At 35.9% G+C, this 21,003-nt stretch overlaps 1 protein-coding gene and 1 long non-coding RNA gene across 2 annotated transcripts; one reads left to right on the top strand and one right to left on the bottom strand.

Moving 5' to 3' along the window:
* Positions 1-760: 760 nt before the first annotated feature.
* LOC141610978 (pentatricopeptide repeat-containing protein At3g49710-like) lies at positions 761-4,268 on the bottom strand. Its single transcript, XM_074429328.1, has 2 exons — positions 1,796-4,268; positions 761-1,044 (listed from the first exon to the last, which is right to left on the bottom strand). Exon 1 carries the CDS (start codon positions 4,099-4,101, stop codon positions 1,945-1,947), a length of 2,157 nt encoding a protein of 718 aa, XP_074285429.1. The 5' UTR covers positions 4,102-4,268; the 3' UTR covers positions 761-1,044; positions 1,796-1,944.
* Positions 4,269-7,507: 3,239 nt separating this feature from the next.
* Positions 7,508-9,883, top strand: LOC141612697 (uncharacterized). The gene is made up of 3 exons (XR_012529154.1): positions 7,508-7,708; positions 9,058-9,146; positions 9,700-9,883. It is a non-coding gene; the product is annotated as an uncharacterized LOC141612697 (long non-coding RNA).
* Positions 9,884-21,003: the final 11,120 nt, after the last annotated feature.

Genomic DNA, 21,003 nt, shown 5'->3' with positions numbered 1-21,003 from the left:
TGAGAGGGAAGAGAGTAGATTAAACGTAGTTTTCTTTGCATATAATAAAAAAAATGCGCAAATTTTTATTGTAGACAGGCATATCCGTCAGAAGTCGAGGACGGGTAATAATACTTAAGTGGTTAGATAAGACAAAAGCAGAATGCTATTACATCCTGGGCATTCTGTTTTTGTCTTATCGACCCACTTGCTTAGGTATTACTTAACCCGTATTAAGCTTGTGACGGATATGCCCGTCTTTAATGGGAGTTGAGGTAAAAAAAAAAAAAAAAAAAAAGAGTCGTCTTTATCGATTAGAAATGGTAGCTTGACCATGATGTAAAGTCAACAATTGCATACTTGCATATAAAGTACAAATGTACAATTCATCTTACGTGCTTAATACAATACTCCGTATTATACAAACGAGTGATACGAAGACTTTAGAATCTAACTTTCGACTATAAAAGTTACCGTCATGCATAACATTAATAGCATAACAAAGTTTACACTTTAAACAAAAAATTTAAGAACCCTAATTTCTCTACATAAATGGCAATTAAACATGTTGGAGTTTCCCTAATGATCTCACTAATGATCATTTGTGTGGTTTTATCCTCTTCATCTTTATGTAACGCAAGACCCCCCGGTATGTGCATTATTTGTAACTCCGATCCTAATCATATTGTTTTCATCTAATCAAATTTTAGTTTTAATGGCTTGTTATTTTTTTAATGACAAACTTAAGTAATTAAGTAATGCGTAATTTACGTATGATACAACATTTTAAATATCACGTTACTGTCTACACATTTGTTTTTATTGCCAATTGATTTTAAAATAAAACACTCTTCGGCCTTCTGATATGGATTCTCTCTCGTCCAAATAGGTATGATCCGTAGTCCTGTATCTATTTTCATAGATTTAACATTTACTTATTGATCTATATCTATTACCATAATGCAGCACCAGTACCTGATTGTCCACAGTGTGAGTGTTGCACTGCTGCACCGCCCGGTTCCTGCTGCAAGTGTTGTTCTGGTTCCAGCACTCCACTTTTCAAACCTGAAGATAATCATACTCCATAGTTCATACGAAAAAATGATTTAAATCATTTATCGTATTTCTATGGTCAAAGTGGCCTGAACTTGAAAATAGTGTGCAAAAAAAAAACAAAAAAACTGAAAATGTTTTCTTGAATTAGTAGAAATTATGAGATATTAATCTCTTATTGTCATATATAAATGTAAAATAATTGGATGTTTGTCCAATTTAATTATCATGTAATAAATTGTTATCAGCAGGAAAACTTTATACCAGTGAGGATCCTCTGTCCCATATGGTGTCCATCTCCTGTCCCATGATACTCTTTGCTTGACACATCAACATAGGAAATAATAAATATACCATATGTGGTTTTTATGTCCATGTGTCAAAAGAAGAGAGTATGAGACAGGAGATGGGACACAAAAATGGGACAGATGATCCTCATTGACTTTATACCGTCTTCAATGATATGGTCGCGTGTATTCCAGGTACTCATTGAGAACCCATGAGTGATAAACTGCTCATTGTGCAGTGGACTCTGAGTCGATGAAAGCAACCGTTATGCTACTATGTTTTGTGGTAATGTCCTCGTACATACAACGATAAAAATATCAATCAGAACCGAAAAATAGACCACTTCCAACCCGTCCATGAAAAAAACACTATGCTATGGTGAAAACAATGCGACATTGGCTACAGTGTTGCAGTGAAAACGGCCATATAAGCGGTTCTACTTTAGCAGAAGTAAGGTAAAAAAGAAGGCAGTTACCAGTTAAGTTGCTCAGACTCCGTTAGAAGTGTGTTTGACAGAAGTAAGGTAAACGGAAATTCTCATGATTTCGGCTTAAAGCCAAGTTTCCAAGTCCAGCTGTGGACAGACAAAGCCGGCATTATAAAAAGAGTCAAGAGTAACATACGCTACCAATAATCCCCACATGAACATGTTCCATCCTTGAATAAATGAAATCTACGAGTGTCTCTGACAGTGATCTCCCTGCTCGTGACAGCAGAAATAAGCTTAATGGCATTGTGACAATCTCCACATATCCTCAAATTCTTCCCAACAAGTATAGGTTCCCCCTTTTTCGTCGATAGCAGTCCAAACGCAACTGCAAGTTTCTCACTATGATGAGCAACACTCCACTGCTTATCCCTTTCTCCTCCAACATCGTTTATTGTAGACCATTTTACATCAGGCACATAACCAACACCTTTTATCTTCACTAATACCTCATCTAAGTACTCGTATATTTCCTTGATCATTGGGTGTGAAGCATCTTCAGCAACGAAGGTATGAACCCTTTTGTTTATCTCAATCCAACTACACCCTGGTTTCTTTCTAAGCTTTCTATCGTGCATCAGCTTCCTAACCTGTGCAACCTCCTCCCATCTTCCGGCATCAGAATAAATATTTGCAAGCATGACGTAAGGAGCAGGATTTGTAGGCTCAATCTGAAGAAATTGATTAGCAGCCTTGATAGCTAAATCAATATTACCATGTTTTCTACACGCGCCAAGCAAAGAGGCCCAACCAATTTTACCGGGGTTAAACGGCATAGACTCGATAAGCTGCTCTGCTTCACGCAGTTTACCAGCTCGACTCAGCATGTCAATCATGCAAGAATAGTGTTCAGGTTCAGGATCAATACCGAAATCACGTTTCATTGAGTCAAAATACTTTTGGCCTTCCTCAACTTTTCCCGTGTGAGCACAAGCTGAAAGCACAGAAATCAAGGTTATATTACTAGGTGTTAGATCTTTTGCGAGCATGAAGTTAAAAAGATGCAATGCTTCATTTCCGGCACCATGCTGAGAATAACCGTCGATCAAGGCGTTCAAAGAGACTACATTATGCTCAGGCATCCTATCAAATAACTTTCTAGCATCATGAAGATTTCCGCTTTTAGCATACATTGATACGAGGGCATTGTTGACCGCAATCCTATTAGACGGGATATCAGACTTTAGAGACAAACAGTGAACTTGCTTTCCATGTGAAGGAGAGGGGGAGTTTGAACATGCGCTAATCACACAGACAAAGCTGCAATCATCAGGCAGATGCCCAATTCGTAGCATATCTCTGAAGCAAGTAAGCGCCTCCTCTGATAATTCATCAAATTGAGAATATCCAGAGATCATGGTGTTCCAAAGAACCAAATCAGGCTCTGGAATTTCCTGAAATATTTTCCTACAATCAAACATGTCACCACCACATTTCGAATACAAATCAATCAATCCACTCCCAACATGAGGGTTCGCGTTAAACCCTATCTTGATTAGCTGACCATGAAACTGGAGGCCACCAACTCGATCTTCCAAGCTCGTAAACGCAGTCAAGACACTAGCCAAAGTATACATGTCAACATACAAACCCCGCTTAACCATTTCCTTGAACAATTCAACCGCTTTTAATCCTTCCCTATGTTGCCCATACGCAACAATCATAGCATTCCAAGAAACCTCATCTTCCCTCCCATTCATTTCCCTAAACACCCTCTTCGCCTCCTCCAAGAACCCATTTTTACTATAATAACTCACAAGCGAATTATTCACCGACGTGTAACAATCATACCCACCTCTAACACCCAAACAGTGCAACTGCCTAATCAACAAAACATCATCATTCGAACCCGTAATCATGGAAGACATACTAAACCCATCCATCCCAATACCCACTTCCCTCATCCTCTCAAACAGCCCAAAAGCAGGCCGCGTTTCACCTCGTTCCGCATAAGCAGCAATTAGAGTATTATACGATACCAAGTCCGGTTCAGGCATTTCATCAAACAGTTGGCGGGCAATCATAATTCGACCGTGCTTCACATACGCTGCAATAATGGCATTGTAGGAGAACACATTTGGGTAAAGGGTCGCTCCGAATGCGTTTCGAGCGGCGGTTAGATTGCGGCATTTGGAGTAGAGGATGATGAAGTGATTGGAAATGTAAGTTAATTGAGGAATTATGGATTTTACGTAGAGTGCATGGAGGCATTTTCCTGTAATTAGGTTTTTGTGGGTAATGCATGATTTTAGATGTTGGCTAAAATGATGCAGATTCAATGAAGTTTGGTTCATCTAGATTATGGACCGATTAATCATTTATTTTTGATAAGTAACGGTTATGAGGAAGACTTATGTATCACCAATCTTTTTTTTGTAATGCTCAATCATATAGAAATTTTCATAAGCATTCTTTTTTTCTAAAACAACTACTTTCTTCATCCAAAATATTTTTCCTAATTTGACTTACTTCCTTAATACGTGTTATTAATAAAACTTACTCCCTTCGTTCAGGTTATTTGTTTGCCATTTTTATTTTGTAGTTATTTATCTTTCTAGTGTAGAAATGTCTTTGATAGACAATTTGTTCATTTAAACTCAATAATTGGCTCTCTTCTCTTTCCTTGCTCTTTGTGTCAATCTTATCTATATAAATACAAGAACATTTCAAGCATCCCCATGCATCCACGTCATCATATGAAGTTTTTTTTTTCTAAAAAAACAGTAAAGGTGGGACCCACATCAAATAATCTGGAATTAATTTCGCAAAAACCGTCATATTTTGTACGTAAATGTTTATGTTTTGTACGTATCTTACAAAAAAAAAAAATAAACTACCAATTTAACAAGAATTTTATATACTAATTATTAAATAATAAAATATAATTTTTCCCAATTTTAAGTATACCAATTTTCCATTATTAATAATCTTTATTATTAAGATGATTATGATATATGGAGTAAAAATTAAGAAAATCTACAATTGAAAAAAAAAATACAATCTACGAATTTAAAACTCTGTATATATAAAACTAAGAAAAACACACACTATATATCATCTCATTAAATAATTTTGCAAATTACTAAATATACAATAAATTGCTTACAATCAAACATAAATCCCAAATTTCAATTAAACAAAAAAATTACATATTTATAAATACAGATATAACTATCGTCTTAGATGAGGTTATATGGGTCATATCAAAATACCCATAAATGCATTAAATTTTTCATTAATATTAATGGTCATCACAAAAATTTATTTCATTTTAATTTGATTTTCTTATTTTTTATTCAGCCGCTCGATTACTATATCAAGCAACTCACACTTTAGCTATCAAAAGAACAATTCATACTCGAAGTTAAACTTAATGCATCTTATATCTTAAATTCGACATTTAGAAACTCCTATTTACAAATGTAAATTGAATATAACTACATACAAAACTTAATCATGTTTGTTAAATAGAATTATTAAAATAATAATATTTAAATTGCATACCCGTGTAATTTGCACGGGTTTAAAACTAGTGTGTTATAAAAATGACCGGAACAGATGGAGTATAATTTGATGATTAAATATTTAGATTTCATCATATAAAATCCTTTCACAAAAGTATTTTTTGAATGAAAAAATAAATATGGAAATGGAGAAAAGTCGAGGGAAAGTGATGTGTTGAAGATTGTGCCAGTCAAACAAAAAAGATAATTTAAAGAGAAAAAAAAAGTAAAACTACTAACTAAATACTCCCCTCACACTTGTTTTCTTTCCAATTCAATATATAAAAGGATTATTTCATGGGAATAATCCATCCTATGACCACCCTGCAAATAACACTACATCCTATCAGTAATTCCAATTTAATCCATCCTATCCCCCTTCCTTACCATAACACTCTCGAAAGACGGGCAACCTGAAGAACAGGTCACCCTTGTAAATAATAACACTCCACCTATCAGTATTACGGATCTTTCGACAACGATTCATTGCAGGTTGCAGCTACTCATTTTATATGGAAATTATATTATTTTATTTTCCGACTTAGTATTAGTCACTTAATTGTAGGATGAATTAGAAGCATTTTTTCGACTATAGAAGGATGATCGCAGCCCTGGCACATCTTATTCTCGTTGCTTTATCTCACATGAGTAACTTTGAGATCTTATGAGACTTTACTATAGATCATCAAATGTTGGAACTAGAACTTTATTGGTATATTCTTTCCGTCTTAGTCATTTGTTTACCTTTTATACTCATTACAAAAGGTATGTTAACAAATGATTGAGACGGAGAGTAGAATATAGATAAATCAGAACATCTTCTAAGTATCTTTATTCATGAAATATATAGTTTTTTTAACCACTAACATGTTGTCATATGAATGATATGATTGTAGAAAAACTCGAGTAAAAATCATAATTTGAACTCAACGGTGTTACGATTCAATGCAAAGAAGATATCTCCATCTTTCTTTCTCAACAAAATCTGCATCCAAGAACAGAGCAATGAACACCCAAAACCTATAAGCATCTGCAAAATTCGCTATGAACCCGAATGCAGCCGTCACTACTCTTATACCAATTCCCAATTCAATTCAATTCAATACAATATGTTTGTATTTCCCACTCTCTCCGTCTTTCCCTCCAAATTCCCAATTCCCAATTCAATTCAATTCAATTCAATACAAACCCTAATTTAATCCACAATATTCCAATAAATCCTCCATTAATTCATCAGTTTGCCCTCCTAATTATTCCGAATTAAATCTAATTTGATCTGAAAGCGGATGGTTTAGGTTCGGAGATTGCGAAAGAGGTGGACGTTTTAGTTTCGGAGGATGTTTCAACTGATTCAATCTCTGAAGATGGGAAGAAATCAGAAGAGGATGGAAAAACGATGTCGTATAGGCGGTTTTGATTGAGGAATTGTAATACCTGATGTCGGAGCAGCTCTGGTTTTGAAGAGTTATCGGAGTTCAGTGGAGGTGCGGTGGTGTTTTTGACGGTGGTGATTTTGGAGGTTGTTGAGTGGTGGTGATGGGGGAATGGGAGTTGTGATGGTGGTGAAGGAGAATCTGGAAATGGAGAAGAAGGAAGAAGTTTGGTTATAAAGGGAAGGAGAAGGTGAGTGATGACCTAATGTAGCCGGTTACAAAATTGGGTAAGTTTGTTTTGGGAAGAAAATGGGATAGGATGGATTTAATTGAAATTACTGATAGGATGGAGTGTTATTTGTAGGGTACCTATAGGATGGATTATTCCCATGAAATAATCCTATATAAAATACTTCTCACATTTATTAGAAAAATGAGAAGAAAAATAAAGTCCATAGGAAGTATATGAGCACATTTTCTCTTCATTTCCTTAGAAATGGAGAGGCCAGTTCATATCAATGGCTCGGATTGCATTTGTACAACATCTAACTGTAATACCCCGTATTTTTATATAATAAATTAAACGGATATAATTAAACGGATATTATTATATATTAATTATTAGTATGTCACTATTTATATCGGGTTAATTATTGAGTCGATAATTATATTAAGCTATCGTAAATTAAATTATATTAAGCTATCGGGTTTATTATAAATATTATTATTATTCTAATATTATTATTATATTACTAATACTACTTTTACATTATTACTACCATACGTTCCTTTTCTTCTTTATTCTTCTTTACAAAGCATTTCTACCTACCATACTTCTTTTTCCTTCTTTATACTACTTTACAAAAGCAAGCACATGGCCCTTCCTTCACCAACTTAGATCTCGGTTCACGCATAAAGAGGGAGAGGGAGTGAGCCTGGGGGATTGAGGGCACTGCAAGGAAGAGATAGGGGCTAAGGTCGACAACCGTGGGTGGCTCTGGTGGTGGTTATGGCGGCTGAAAAAGGTAAGACTCAACCTTAACTCCTCTGTTTTCACTTTTCTGTCAGTTTTTAGGTGTTGTTTCGAGGCTTAAGGAGGTGTTGATGGTGGCTGTTAGTAAGGTGAGGGAGTAGTGTGGTAAGGGTCGAGTGTAGTGGTGGTTTCTGAGGTGGTTTTGGGTGGTTGCAATGGCGTCAATAGGGGTTGTCGATAGGGGTGGCTAACGGGTTAAAATGTGCAGTTTTCAGGCGAGTTAGACGAGTAGTGTTGGGGTGGCACCACCGTGGACTCGGGGGAGGTCGGAATGGTGGTGCCACGGTGTCTGTGTTGGTGGGTTGACGACGAGTGGAATGGTGGTGGTTTGGCAGGGTATAGATGTCGGTTGCGGTGGTGGTAAGGAGTTAAACAGGGGTGGTTGGTGATGCTCGGTGCTGAACCAGGCCATAAGACGGCCGTGGTTCACCTCGCCGGCGGGAGTCGACCCCAGTGGGGGTGGTCATTGGTGTCGAGGTCAGAGTGGGTGTGTGGGTTGGTGGCTGTCACGGCCCTGTGGTGGCTGGTGGTGGTGCGTGAGTGAGAGGGAAGTGTGAGTGTAAGAGTTGGGTTATTCGAGTTGTTGGAATCGGGTTTTTCATAGTTAATCGATATAAATTGTTAACGGGCCGTACTCTTAATTAATTAATGTGATTCCCGTGTCATTAAATAATGTAGTTAATTTAATTCCCGAATTATTTAATATAGTTAGTGACGGGTTATTTTAGTAATTGAATCGGGTTTTTGTCATTGTTTAATCTTTAGAATCCGTTAAGTTATCACATGCTTAATTAATTAATTTAATTACCGAGTTAAATAATATGATTAAAGACGGGTTTGGGTCGGGATTGTTTGAGTTGTTAAGGATTGATTCGGGTATCTATAAATCGTATAATTCATTTAATCTTTATTTATCATATTAGTTATTTAAATTAAATCCCGAGGCATCTAGATAAATTATTCCCGAGACACTTAATAATTCAAGTCGGGTGTTGAGTTGTTCAAATGTTAATGCGGGTTTTTTCTTAAAAGCATAATTCGTTTAATCCTTTAATTATCATTTGGTTTAGTCCCGAGTTATTTGAAATAAAATAATAATTAATAATAATAAATTAATTAAAGACTGGTTAATGGAAAAGTTACTATATCGGAAAGTTTACATTTTAGGAAATTATACTTTAATAACTGTCTATTTTGGGAAGTTGGGTCAAATACTAATCAGGTTATTTTAGCTATCAATTGGGCATAAGTTGGTGTCGGGATTGTATTACGGGAAAGCTTCTATTTTGGGAAATTACTATATTTAGTAGTTAGTAATTATAATTATTATAATTGTTTTAGGTGACGAATTCGTGAAGGATCGATAATCAAATTCATTGCTTTATTTCTGGACTTCTTAACTACTTAATTGGATTTGCTGGCACTATGAGGTAGGGAAATACACTTGTCCTATTATCGTCATTGTTGAATTGTGTTGACTTGATTCCTGGTTGTTGCTTTACGTTATCATTTATATTCGGAAAGGTGATTGACTGATTTGATCGTATTGAGCATGATATCACAACATCGGGTAACTGACATGATTTTATGATTCATCAGTTCATTGATTTATATATATATTGCATCACTTTCTTTTGAGCATTTCATATGCATTGGAGTTGGAGGATGGTGTGGTGGTGATGAGATCGTGATACGATGTGATGTTGTGATAAGGCCCAGGCGGGTTCTGCAGGACCTGCCCTGGTGTCCTCACTGTTTTTAGGTGGTATATCGACAACGTCGATTGTTGTGTCTGTTTGTCTCAGGGGATCGGTATGGCCGGGCGTAAGGGGATATGTGATATGAGATTGAGTTGAGATGGAGATGGAGGTGACGGAGTATCATGCATATCATAATTATTGTTTTATTGTTTTCCCTACTCAACCTCGCGGTTGACCCTGTGTATTCGTGAACACCTGTGATGAACCGTTTTATGGGGAGCAGACTTGACAGGTTTAAGAGATAGGACGGGAGCTTGATGGGCGTGAGACATTGGATCAGACGACCTAGTAGCTAGATCATCATCTAGAAGACTTCACTTTTATTTACGTCAGTTCTTGTAATTTAATTTGAAAAGAGAATTTGTAATAATTAAGTTAAATATTATATAAATTGCCTTGGAGTTTAATTTGTTATTCACTACCTCGGGAAACCGAGATGGTAACGATCCGTTTATGAGGGAATGTCTTGACGAGGACTTCTTTTATAAACCGGGGTGTTACAAAGTGGTATCAGAGCGAACGATCCTCAGGCCTAAACCAATGAGCCCAATGAACATAGGATGTGTCTAAATAAAATGAACCTCGGGATAGAACTGTTAGGAGCACATTACGGTAAGGTATGAGTTAGGGGCCCCCTCACACCGAACCAGTGGTCCTCTCAGTTGAACCGGAAACCATGAGTGTATACGAGGGAAAGGGTAGAAAGGTTGCTTGAGGTTGAACAGAAATTCATATATCGTTGCCTAAGTGTTGACTGATTGATACATTGATTATTGCAGGACAACGCTACGGTAAGTAATTTGTATGAATGATGTGTTGATAGTACTACTATGACTAAGTAATATGCAGTTATGTGATCCCGAAGCTATGTTAGTATAGTCTTGTGATAGTAATAAGAAACACGATAGAATTTCATATCTTTAGTCATCACAATCGTGATTTAGATGTAATGAGTAGATCGAGATGCGATGGAATTCTATGGGGTATATGTTTACGTAAGTACAGTGTGAGATCTAAGTTGGTATGGGTTAGTATCGATAGTATAGTTATAAGAATTGGGACATAGGAAATGAAAGACTTAGTGATGAAACTTGTTTTGGTTGATGTTACTCTAATTGACCTTACTACCATTTCTTTTCTGTTTATTGCCTAAGGATAAAAATTTTATGAGAGGTAGCCTCGTGAGTTAGTGTTCATTTGGTGTCGGTTTCATGCTTATATGATAAACGGATCAGGAGTAATAAATACCTTAGTGAGCTGTGGTTAGGAAGTTCATGTGCAGTGATGTTTTGACCAACAATTTTGTAAAAATCCTCATTTAAATTGTATTAATGATTTTCGCATAATTCCAACTCCATCGATCATAAAATTCGCATATGTTTCAAATTGATAAGTCCCTAAAAATCTTGATGTCTCAATATTAAATAATTAGTTTAGCAGACTAAGTTGTAAAATTCTTTAAAAATGGAATTCTTGTGCTTTAAACCTAATTATTTTTCCCTGTGTTTTGAACTCACCGTGTTTTATAAAGGTAATATGAATCAAGTTATTTATTCGTGATCTTTGAAAGTTACAACGTAAATCAAAACATTTAAAATGTGTGTTCAATGTTGAATTTTTATACAATTGTTTGATTAATTCATGAGCTTTAATAATGTGAATTTATAATATTTTATATGACGATAGTAACACGCTTGTCCAGTAATTTGGTATCTTAACAAGTGATCAAATTTAAAACTTAGCTGATAACATTGTCAGCATGATAGTATGAGTAAAATTTAATAGCTTTAATTGATTTTTAATCAAGAGTGAAATGTTTATACGAGTCCAGTTGTTTGCATACGTTAAATACATTTGGCATGTTGTAATATCTCTGGTGTGTCCATAACATTTGCATAGTGGTCGGATATATATAAATATAAAACAATATGGTCATATCTTTGTAAGTTGATGGCGTTAAAAGTTAATTGATTGTTCTAATATACTCGCATGAATATTTACAATAATCTTGTTTTAAAGTTTACACATGGGTGGTAGTAATGATTGTGTCTAATTGATCACACGTGTAGGGTGTCATCTGAGTTCTAATGTCTTTCATATGAGTTGTGTGCCCATAGTTATAATTATTATCTTCATCGCATTAAATGATTTCAATTGAACCTAAACCTATGACACGATAATTAAACAGTGAGTTATTTCTTATTGAATATGTTCGTTATTATATTGACATAAAATGCTAAAGTGATTTTTGCAATTGTAACACGACATTTGACATATCTATATTCTCGAGTCGTTACTATCAATTATATTTTAAATAAAGATTGTTTATGATAATTATATTAGCATGATATGTAATGGATATTGGTAAAATTTATGTAGTTAAATACATTTAATCTTTATATCATGGTGTTGGGTGCAGTTTAAATATATTTAATACAAAGAACGGAATTTTAGGTATGATAGTCTCGTATGTTAACTCTCCAAAGATTGCTGCTTACTCGCTTGTTTGACTCGACCAATAAGTTGTAAAATTTGCCAGTCGATGTGCACTTGTCATTCATGAATAATCCCAAACCCTTGTTATAAGGATTAAAATATTTCTAGGCTGATAAATATTGCGAACTGGTTGTCTTCATTGTATTGGTGATTCGGTGACTTGACCTAAATCTGTACAATTAAGTAAAGGAAAGTCAGACTGGACCTATTAAGTTATAAATTTTCATAAATCAATTTAGTAAGTTTTGGACCCTAATTCTTTTCTCATGTTGATTTATTCCCTATGTTTCTAAGGTAAAAGATTACAATAATTGGTAAAATGGATAATTACTAATGATTTTACGGGTAACGGTAGCCTCTTTCAGTTGTTAGCAGTAATTGAGAACTTTAGTTATAATAATGAAGGTTACGAAGACGTAACCATGTTTTTAGTTGGGGAGGATTGTAAAATCTTGATGCTTAATTTGCACTTGTTTGTAGGTTATAGTTGACCAAGTTGACCTTTAGTTGTGGGGTACCTATGCGGATGAGTTATATATGTTTTGGTTTCTACTTCGGTTAGTTGGTCGATGCGTAAAAGGAGAGTATAAGTTAAACTACAGGTATTGAGTTTGAATTGTGGGGCCTTTGTGCCGAGTTACGTTTGCGGTCCAGCGAGACCATGGTTATTGAGTTACTTGAGTTTGAGATCGGAATTGAGATGGAAAGATGATGGTGTTCTCATATGATTATTTAGTTGTAATACAGTTGTGTTCTCAGGTAGTTATTAGTCGTAGTTAATTGGGTTAAGTAATGATGAGTTAAACTTCGGGACGAAGTTTACTTTTAGGAGGGCAGAATGTAACATTCCGTATTTGTTATGTTTAATTGATGTGTCAAAATAGCGTGTTAACCAAGTTAGAATTGCGTGACGTCCGTAAGTACAATATACAATACCTTTCTGTTGTTGAGTATGGGAGCGAACTTCGGGACGAAGTTCATTTTAAGGGGGGAAGACTGTAATACCCCGTATTTTTATATAATAAATTAAACGGATATTATTGAATTAAACGGATATAATTAAACGGATATTATTATATATTAATTATTATACATTTTATGTCACTATTTATATCGGGTTAATTATTGAGTCGATAATTATATTAAGCTATCGTAAATTAAATTATATTAAACTATCGGGTTTATTATAAATATTATTATTATTCTAATATTATTATTATATTACTAATACTACTTTTACATTATTACTACCATACGTTCCTTTTCTTCTTTATTCTTCTTTACAAAGCATTTCTACCTACCATACTTCTTTTTCCTTCTTTATACTACTTTACAAAAGCAAGCACATGGCCCTTCCTTCACCAACTTAGATCTCGGTTCACGCATAAAGAGGGAGAGGGAGTGAGCCTGGGGGATTGAGGGCACTGCAAGGAAGAGATAGGGGCTAAGGTCGACAACCGTGGGTGGCTCTGGTGGTGGTTATGGCGGCTGAAAAAGGTAAGACTCAACCTTAACTCCTCTGTTTTCACTTTTCCGTCGGTTTTAGGTGTTGTTTCGAGGCTTAAGGAGGTGTTGATGGTGGTACATTAGTAAGGTGAGGGAGTAGTGTGGTAAGGGTCGAGTGTAGTGGTGGTTTCTGAGGTGGTTTTGGGTGGTTGCAATGGCGTCAATAGGGGTTGTCGATAGGGGTGGCTAACGGGTTAAAATGTGCGAGTTTTCGGGCGAGTTAGACGAGTAGTGTTGGGGTGGCACCACCGTGGACTCGGGGGAGGTCGGAATGGTGGTGCCACGGTGTCTGTGTTGGTGGGTTGACGACGAGTGGAATGGTGGTGGTTTGGCAGGGTATAGATGTCGGTTGCGGTGGTGGTAAGGAGTTAAACAGGGGTGGTTGGTGATGCTCGGTCTTTGAACCAGGCCATAAGACGGCCGTGGTTCACCTCGCCGGCGGGAGTCGACCCCAGTGGGGGTGGTCATTGGTGTCGAGGTCGAGTGGGTGTGTGGGTTGGTGGGTCACACGGCCCGTGGTGGCCGGTGGTGGTGCGTGAGTGAGAGGGAAGTGTGAGTGTAAGAGTTGGGTTATTCGAGTTGTTGGAATCGGGTTTTTCATAGTTAATCGATATAAATTGTTAACGGGCCGTACTCTTAATTAATTAATGTGATTCCCGTGTCATTAAATAATGTAGTTAATTTAATTCCCGAATTATTTAATATAGTTAGTGACGGGTTATTTTAGTAATTGAATCGGGTTTTTGTCATTGTTTAATCTTTAGAATCCGTTAAGTTATCACATGCTTAATTAATTAATTTAATTACCGAGTTAAATAATATGATTAAAGACGGGTTTGGGTCGGGATTGTTTGAGTTGTTAAGGATTGATTCGGGTATCTATAAATCGTATAATTCATTTAATCTTTATTTATCATATTAGTTATTTAAATTAAATCCCGAGGCATCTAGGTAAATTATTCCCGAGACACTTAATAATTCAAGTCGGGTGTTGAGTTGTTCAAATGTTAATGCGGGTTTTTCTTAAAAGCATAATTCGTTTAATCCTTTAATTATCATTTGGTTTAGTCCCGAGTTATTTGAAATAAAATAATAATTAATAATAATAAATTAATTAAAGACTGGTTAATGGAAAAGTTACTATATCGGAAAGTTTACATTTTAGGAAATTATACTTTAATAACTGTTGTCTATTTTGGGAAGTTGGGTCAAATACTAATCAAAGTTATTTTAGCTATCAATTGGGCATAAGTTGGTGTCGGGATTGTATTACGGGAAAGCTTCTATTTTGGGAAATTACTATATTTAGTAGTTAGTAATTATAATTATTATAATTGTTTTAGGTGACGAATTCGTGAAGGATCGATAATCAAATTCATTGCTTTATTTCGGACTTCTTAACCGCTTAATTGGATTTGTCGGCACTATGAGGTAGGAAATACACTTGTCCTATTATCGTCATTGTTGAATTGTGTTGACTTGATTCCTGGTTGTTGCTTTACGTTATCATTTATATTCGGAAAGGTGATTGACTGATTTGATCGTATTGAGCATGATATCACAACATCGGGTAACTGGCATGATTTTATGATTCATCAGTTCATTGATTTATATATATATTGCATCACTTTCTTTTGAGCATTTCATATGCATTGGAGTTGGAGGATGGTGTGGTGGTGATGAGATCGTGATACGATGTGATGTTGTGATAAGGCCCAGGCGGGTTCTGCAGACCCGCCCGGTGTCCTCAAATTTGTTTAGGCATGGTATATCGACGACGGTCGATTGTTGTGTCTGCCGGGGATCGGTATGGCCGGGCGTAAGGGGATATGTGATATGAGATTGAGTTGAGACGGAGATGGAGGTGACGGAGTATCATGCATATCATAATTATTGTTTTATTGTTTTCCCTACTCAACCTCGCGGTTGACCCTGTGTATTCGTGAACACCTGTGATGAACCGTTTTATGGGGAGCAGACTTGACAGGTTTAAGAGATAGGACGGGAGCTTGATGGGCGTGAGACATTGTATCAGACGACCTAGTAGCTAGATCATCATCTAGAAGACTTCACTTTTATTTACGTCAGTTCTTGTAATTTAATTTGAAAAGAGAATTTGTAATAATTAAGTTAAATATTATATAAATTGCCTTGGAGTTTAATTTGTTATTCACTACCTCGGGAAACCGAGATGGTAACAGTCCGTTTTATGAGGGAATGTCTTGACGAGGACTTCTTTTATAAACCGGGGTATTACACTAACGGTTCTAAATTTACGCATAAAGATAAAGGAAAATGAGGGTAAAAATAGAAATTATTTAAAGAAATTGTGAAAGGAAATGGAGAGTATCCATTTCCGAAGTATATGTTCTGTAAACTAAGAGTAAAATTATTGGTAGTCTTGAGACAAAACTTTGGTAAATCTTTAAGACAAGACTCACTCAAGACTAACAATAATCTATCCTAATCTTAACAAAGTCTTAACTTGTCTTAACTTGAGTCTTGGAACACCTTAAGACTTTGGATAAATTAACCAATGAGTCACATGTGTCGTTTCTTTTTTTTTTGTGAAAAAAATAAGTAAAGTGGAAAAGTAGAATCTGAGGGGAGTCTGGCGGATAATGTATAAAGTCTGAGGTGAGTCTGAACAATAAATAAAAAATAAAAGTTAGTGAAAAGCTGATGTGGCAGAATCTTAAGACTTGAGAGAGCCTTACTGATAATCTCCCTAAGGAGAAGGTGCACAATATTATTTGGGTGGAGATAATAAGAGCATCTACAATGCTAAGCTAGTTGGTACTAGCTTATTTTTGCCACATCATTTTTTTGAGCTACAACCATTTCAAGCTACAACTTACTCCAACGATAAAGCCGATTTCCTACTAACTTTATGTGACCCACCTAACACACTCCTATTTTTTTATTCAATTTTTAATTTCTAAATATAAAATTAAAACATTATAAATGAGACCACTATTTTCCTATTGGCTATGTTTTTTGTGGGTCCATATAAAATTAACAAATAGAAAAATAGTGGTCTCATTTATAATGTTTTAATTTAATATTCAGAAATTTAAAATTGAATAAAAAAATAGGAAAGTGTGTTAGGTGGGTCACATCAAGCTAGTAGGAAATCGGCTTCACCGTTGGAGTAAGTTGTAGCTCGAAATGATTGTAGCTAAAAAAAATGATGTGGCAAACATAAGGTAGTACCAACTAACGTACCAATGAAGATGCTCTAATAGTGGTTAATTATTTAGAGACATTATTGAGGCCTTGAGGGTTCGTAATTTTTTCTTATGAAATTGTTTAAGGATGATGGTCTCATTTATCTCATTGATCTTTATGGTAAAATCAAAGATATATAAATGACCAGCACATAACTAGTACACTAAATGAGTCTAATTTTATGGGTTGAAATATTTATAATTGAAATGCTCTTATTCACAAGATTTGCCTCTAGAGTTTTTATGGTAAAAGAAATTCATTGATTTTTTTATGATTAGAAATTATGGCTAAAAAATATGATATTAATAAAAATTTATAAAATAATATCGTCAACTTCCTGCTAAAAAAGTATTCTCATTAAAATATATATTAAGCGAATGAATCCTCTTTTGAAAAAGAAACGAAGAACATAACTTTGATTCTAAAGACCACCCTCTCTAGGTGAGATGTTGGCGTAGAGTCGTAGCTTACATAAAGAAAAATAACTAAAACTTTGGAGAGAAAGTCTCTCACAAGTTATTGAGAGACCACCTTTGTCGTATTTATTTATATACTTTTTTGTACCCTTTTTATTACTGATTGTGATTCAAAATGTCTCTTTCATTTGATACATGTTTTAATAATTATCGTACCTATTTTATTTTATATTATAACCATTTTTATTAGTAACTCGGACCTTAGTTTATACTTTATAGTATTCATACTCATTTTATTGTTTTTTGTAACATTTTTCCATTAATTTGTAATTGTGCTTTCAATAACTCTTGGTCATTCCTTTGAAGCTGAATGAGGCCATATTATTTCAACCGCAATCATAGATGAAATGTAATACCCGCCCCATTTAAGGATCCGTTGGCCGACCTCTTGACCAAAGGAAAGCCTTAGCAAGGGATACGGGAGAGGTTAGTAGAACAACGTTACTTGTTACTCGACTTAGTTAAGGTTACTCGGCCGAGTAGTTTGGATACTCGACTGAGTAGGGCTTACTCGGCCGAGTATGTCTATACTCGACCGAGTACAACGTTAGTTAACATGTTATTTGATGTGGCTAAAGTCGTATTACCAAATCAAAGTAAAACTATCTCAGGACTAACAAGAATAGCTAGTGATAAGACAGGTATCGAATCCACAGGGAGGCGGTGAAAGCTAAGTCTAAGAGTATCTAAATTGCCTAGAAGTAACCAATTTCGGGGGTTTTGTTTTGAGTTGATTCTAACAAACTAATTGCAATGTAATTAAATGATGAATAACAATAATATTAAAAGTCTAGGAATTAGGTTCACTAGGTCAATCAATCGGGGATTATCAATCAATTACTAAATCTATCAAGTTGTTTAAGGTCATAAGATCGGTCGACTCCATTATGCCCTTTAGATCGATTCTAATATGCGGTCGCTATGATTAGATACTCTCTTTTGATTGTCGCAGACCTATATCAATTCTAACCCTCGAATGATAGGATCGATTCGCTACACTAATTAATAACTCAGGCCTCAAGCGATTAACTAGAAGAATTACAACAATCAAACAACAACTTTAATGATATCAATAGCAATTAACTGACTTTCCCTTTTAATTAACCTAGATCCCCTTCATCCTAGATGAGGGGATTAGCTACTCATAACTATGATAACAACAATGAACATAATTAAAGATGAAAACATAATTGCAAGATGAAAACAATAATTGAAGAACATAAAACAATGATTTAATTAAAGAGGAAAGATTAGTACCATACAAAAGGAAGATTAGGGTTCTTAAGAGAGTTTTCCAGCAATACTTAGCAAAATATAACGTAAGTCTTAATAAAACGCGGGTCTGTAATTTATAACAAAAGATTAACGTTTTAGGAAATTCCGGAAATAAACCCGTCAGAAAGGATCCTCGATCGAGTCAGAGGTGATTCGATCGAGGATGGCGGCTCGATCGAGTCAGCAGTGACTCGATCGAGGAACTAGCTCACAGGTTCCCTCTTCTCTTCTTTGACTTCTAGTCTTCATGATTCCTCGTTTCCCGTGCCATGCCTCGTGTATTCTTCTATGCCGTCTCCGCCATGCTAATCTTAGCTTGATCATACTCATAACGAGTCATTTCTGCATCAAAACACAAAATAGCGGCAGTATCGACAATTCATTGAAATAAAGCATAAAAATGATATAATAGGCACGAAACGGTATGTAAAACGGTATAAAGGGAGCTATAAAAGTATATATAAAAGTGATACATCAAACTCCCCCAAACCAAACCTTTGCTTGTCCTCAAGCAAAGCAGTCAGACCAAACAAAGAACAGCGGACATATGGTGAATGAATAACTCAGAGCAAATGTCTAGACACATACAAGACTCAGCTGTCCATATCTAGAACAAAGTAATGACCAAAATTGTGCTAGTAAAACAAATTCAAAAGCACGGGTAATAGACTCACGCAGCTCTTACTCAAGATGTGACATGATACCGAGACTCAACCAAATACTTTTCAACCTTGCAAGACCATTTTGTCGGATTCTCACGGTTTCACTCATGCGCTCATAATGGGTGATTTATGTAAGATAAAAAGAAATAAGACGCTCACTCAACTTATGAGATATGCATGCAATCTAATGTGATAAGAGATTCTCCAACTAACACGCATTCATGAAACAGACCAAGTACATGTATCAAGGACAGAATGGTGGTAAGTGGCATGGGTATAGAAGTGGCTTGTGCAAAAGCACGTATGGATATGTGAGGCTCAGACGGTAGTCGCAGCTCTAGACCAATAGCCAAAACTAATAAGTAGTAAATCAAACATCCAACTGGAGAAATAATCTCAACTCTGACAACATATGAGAGAAATGTAAAGGCTCTCCAAATGTGCATTAGACTCCAGTAATTACCACACACGACCTCCTAACAAAACTGAATGAAGCATACATTTTTTTTTTCTTTTGAATCTTTTTCTTTTTCGAAACTTTTTCCCTTTTTTTTTTCTTTTTTTTTTCTCTTTTTCTTTTCTTTCTTTTCTTTCTTTCGAGACTTCCATTTTTTTCTTTCTGCTTCATAATATTCTCTTTTCAACATAAGAGGTCACACAATTGTTACAAAAAGATAGTTACTACCCACATGACAATAAAAAGTCCCAACCCAACCAAAGTAGCTATGACAAAAAGGCTCAAACAACTGCGACTGTCCCGAAAAGGTAGGCAAATTCTGGAATGTAGCTAAGAAATAGGATATAAAATGGCTACATGGTTCAAACGGGCTAACAAAACTGGGTGATGTAAGGCTTATTTGAACGGTAAGAATCGCCTATCCACATGTACTTAATCGAATGAACGCGCAAAAGCTAAGAAACTAATGTCACACTTATGCAGTTTGATATTACATATACCACAAGGAGACCACACTCATCAGCCTAAATAACAATGAGACCGGTTTATTAATGTTCCCGGCCTAGGAAGCTCTAAAGACCTCAGAAATTTGAGTGGTTTACCAACAAAATAAAGTCAAGTCTACTCGGCATAAGGCATATTGTGACGGTCAAGACTTGAGTAAAGAGCTTTGTTTATCATAGCTAACAGGTCAAAACAACGTACATGGACAACTAAACGAGACTCAAATGCAAAGACAAAGCAAGTTATCATCATTGCTATACAATTCACCAAGACTCGACTCAAAATAAACGAAAATAAATAAAAGACATGTTTTTGGTTTTTATAATTTTTCAATTTTTTGAATTTTTTTTTTTGATGTTTTTCACACAACAATAAAGAAAAGCACACAACAGAAATAAACACACTCCCCCAAACCTAAATGTCACAGTGTCCTCATTGTGACGCCTACAACATAGCAGTCACACAAAAACCAGCGACCTATAGGACACTACTAATAAAGGAAAGAGGGTAAAAAGAAATGCAATAAAACAAAACAAGAAAGATAATACCAAATTTGTGTAGTGCAAGAGCCTCCCCAAACCAAACCGGAAAGAAAAGGAGGGATGTAGTGACCACCGTTGTCACTCTTTGGGCTCCAGAACCATCATCAAAACCATCAATATCAGCATATAAGGACATAAGCTCAGGATCAGGAACGGCGCTGCGGCCACGGCCTCTACCACGAGTGGGTCTCCGAACACGGCTGCGACCACGAGTGCCTCCAGAGTAGCGACGCGGTGGAAGTAGAAGCGAAAGAACGGCCGAATGGGCCTCTCTGGGAACAAGGGATGCCGGTGTCCTCCCCGAAAACAGAAGTAGGCTGAGAGGGGCGGACTGGAGTGTAGAAGGGACGGCCTAAAGCACCAAACTCAGTGCTAAACTGC

This window comes from Silene latifolia, chromosome 11, assembly GCF_048544455.1.
Source record: "Silene latifolia isolate original U9 population chromosome 11, ASM4854445v1, whole genome shotgun sequence".
NCBI classification, from domain to species: domain Eukaryota; kingdom Viridiplantae; phylum Streptophyta; class Magnoliopsida; order Caryophyllales; family Caryophyllaceae; genus Silene; species Silene latifolia.
Note: the sequence above shows the minus strand (reverse complement) of the source record. Positions and strands in the feature narration are given on the sequence as shown.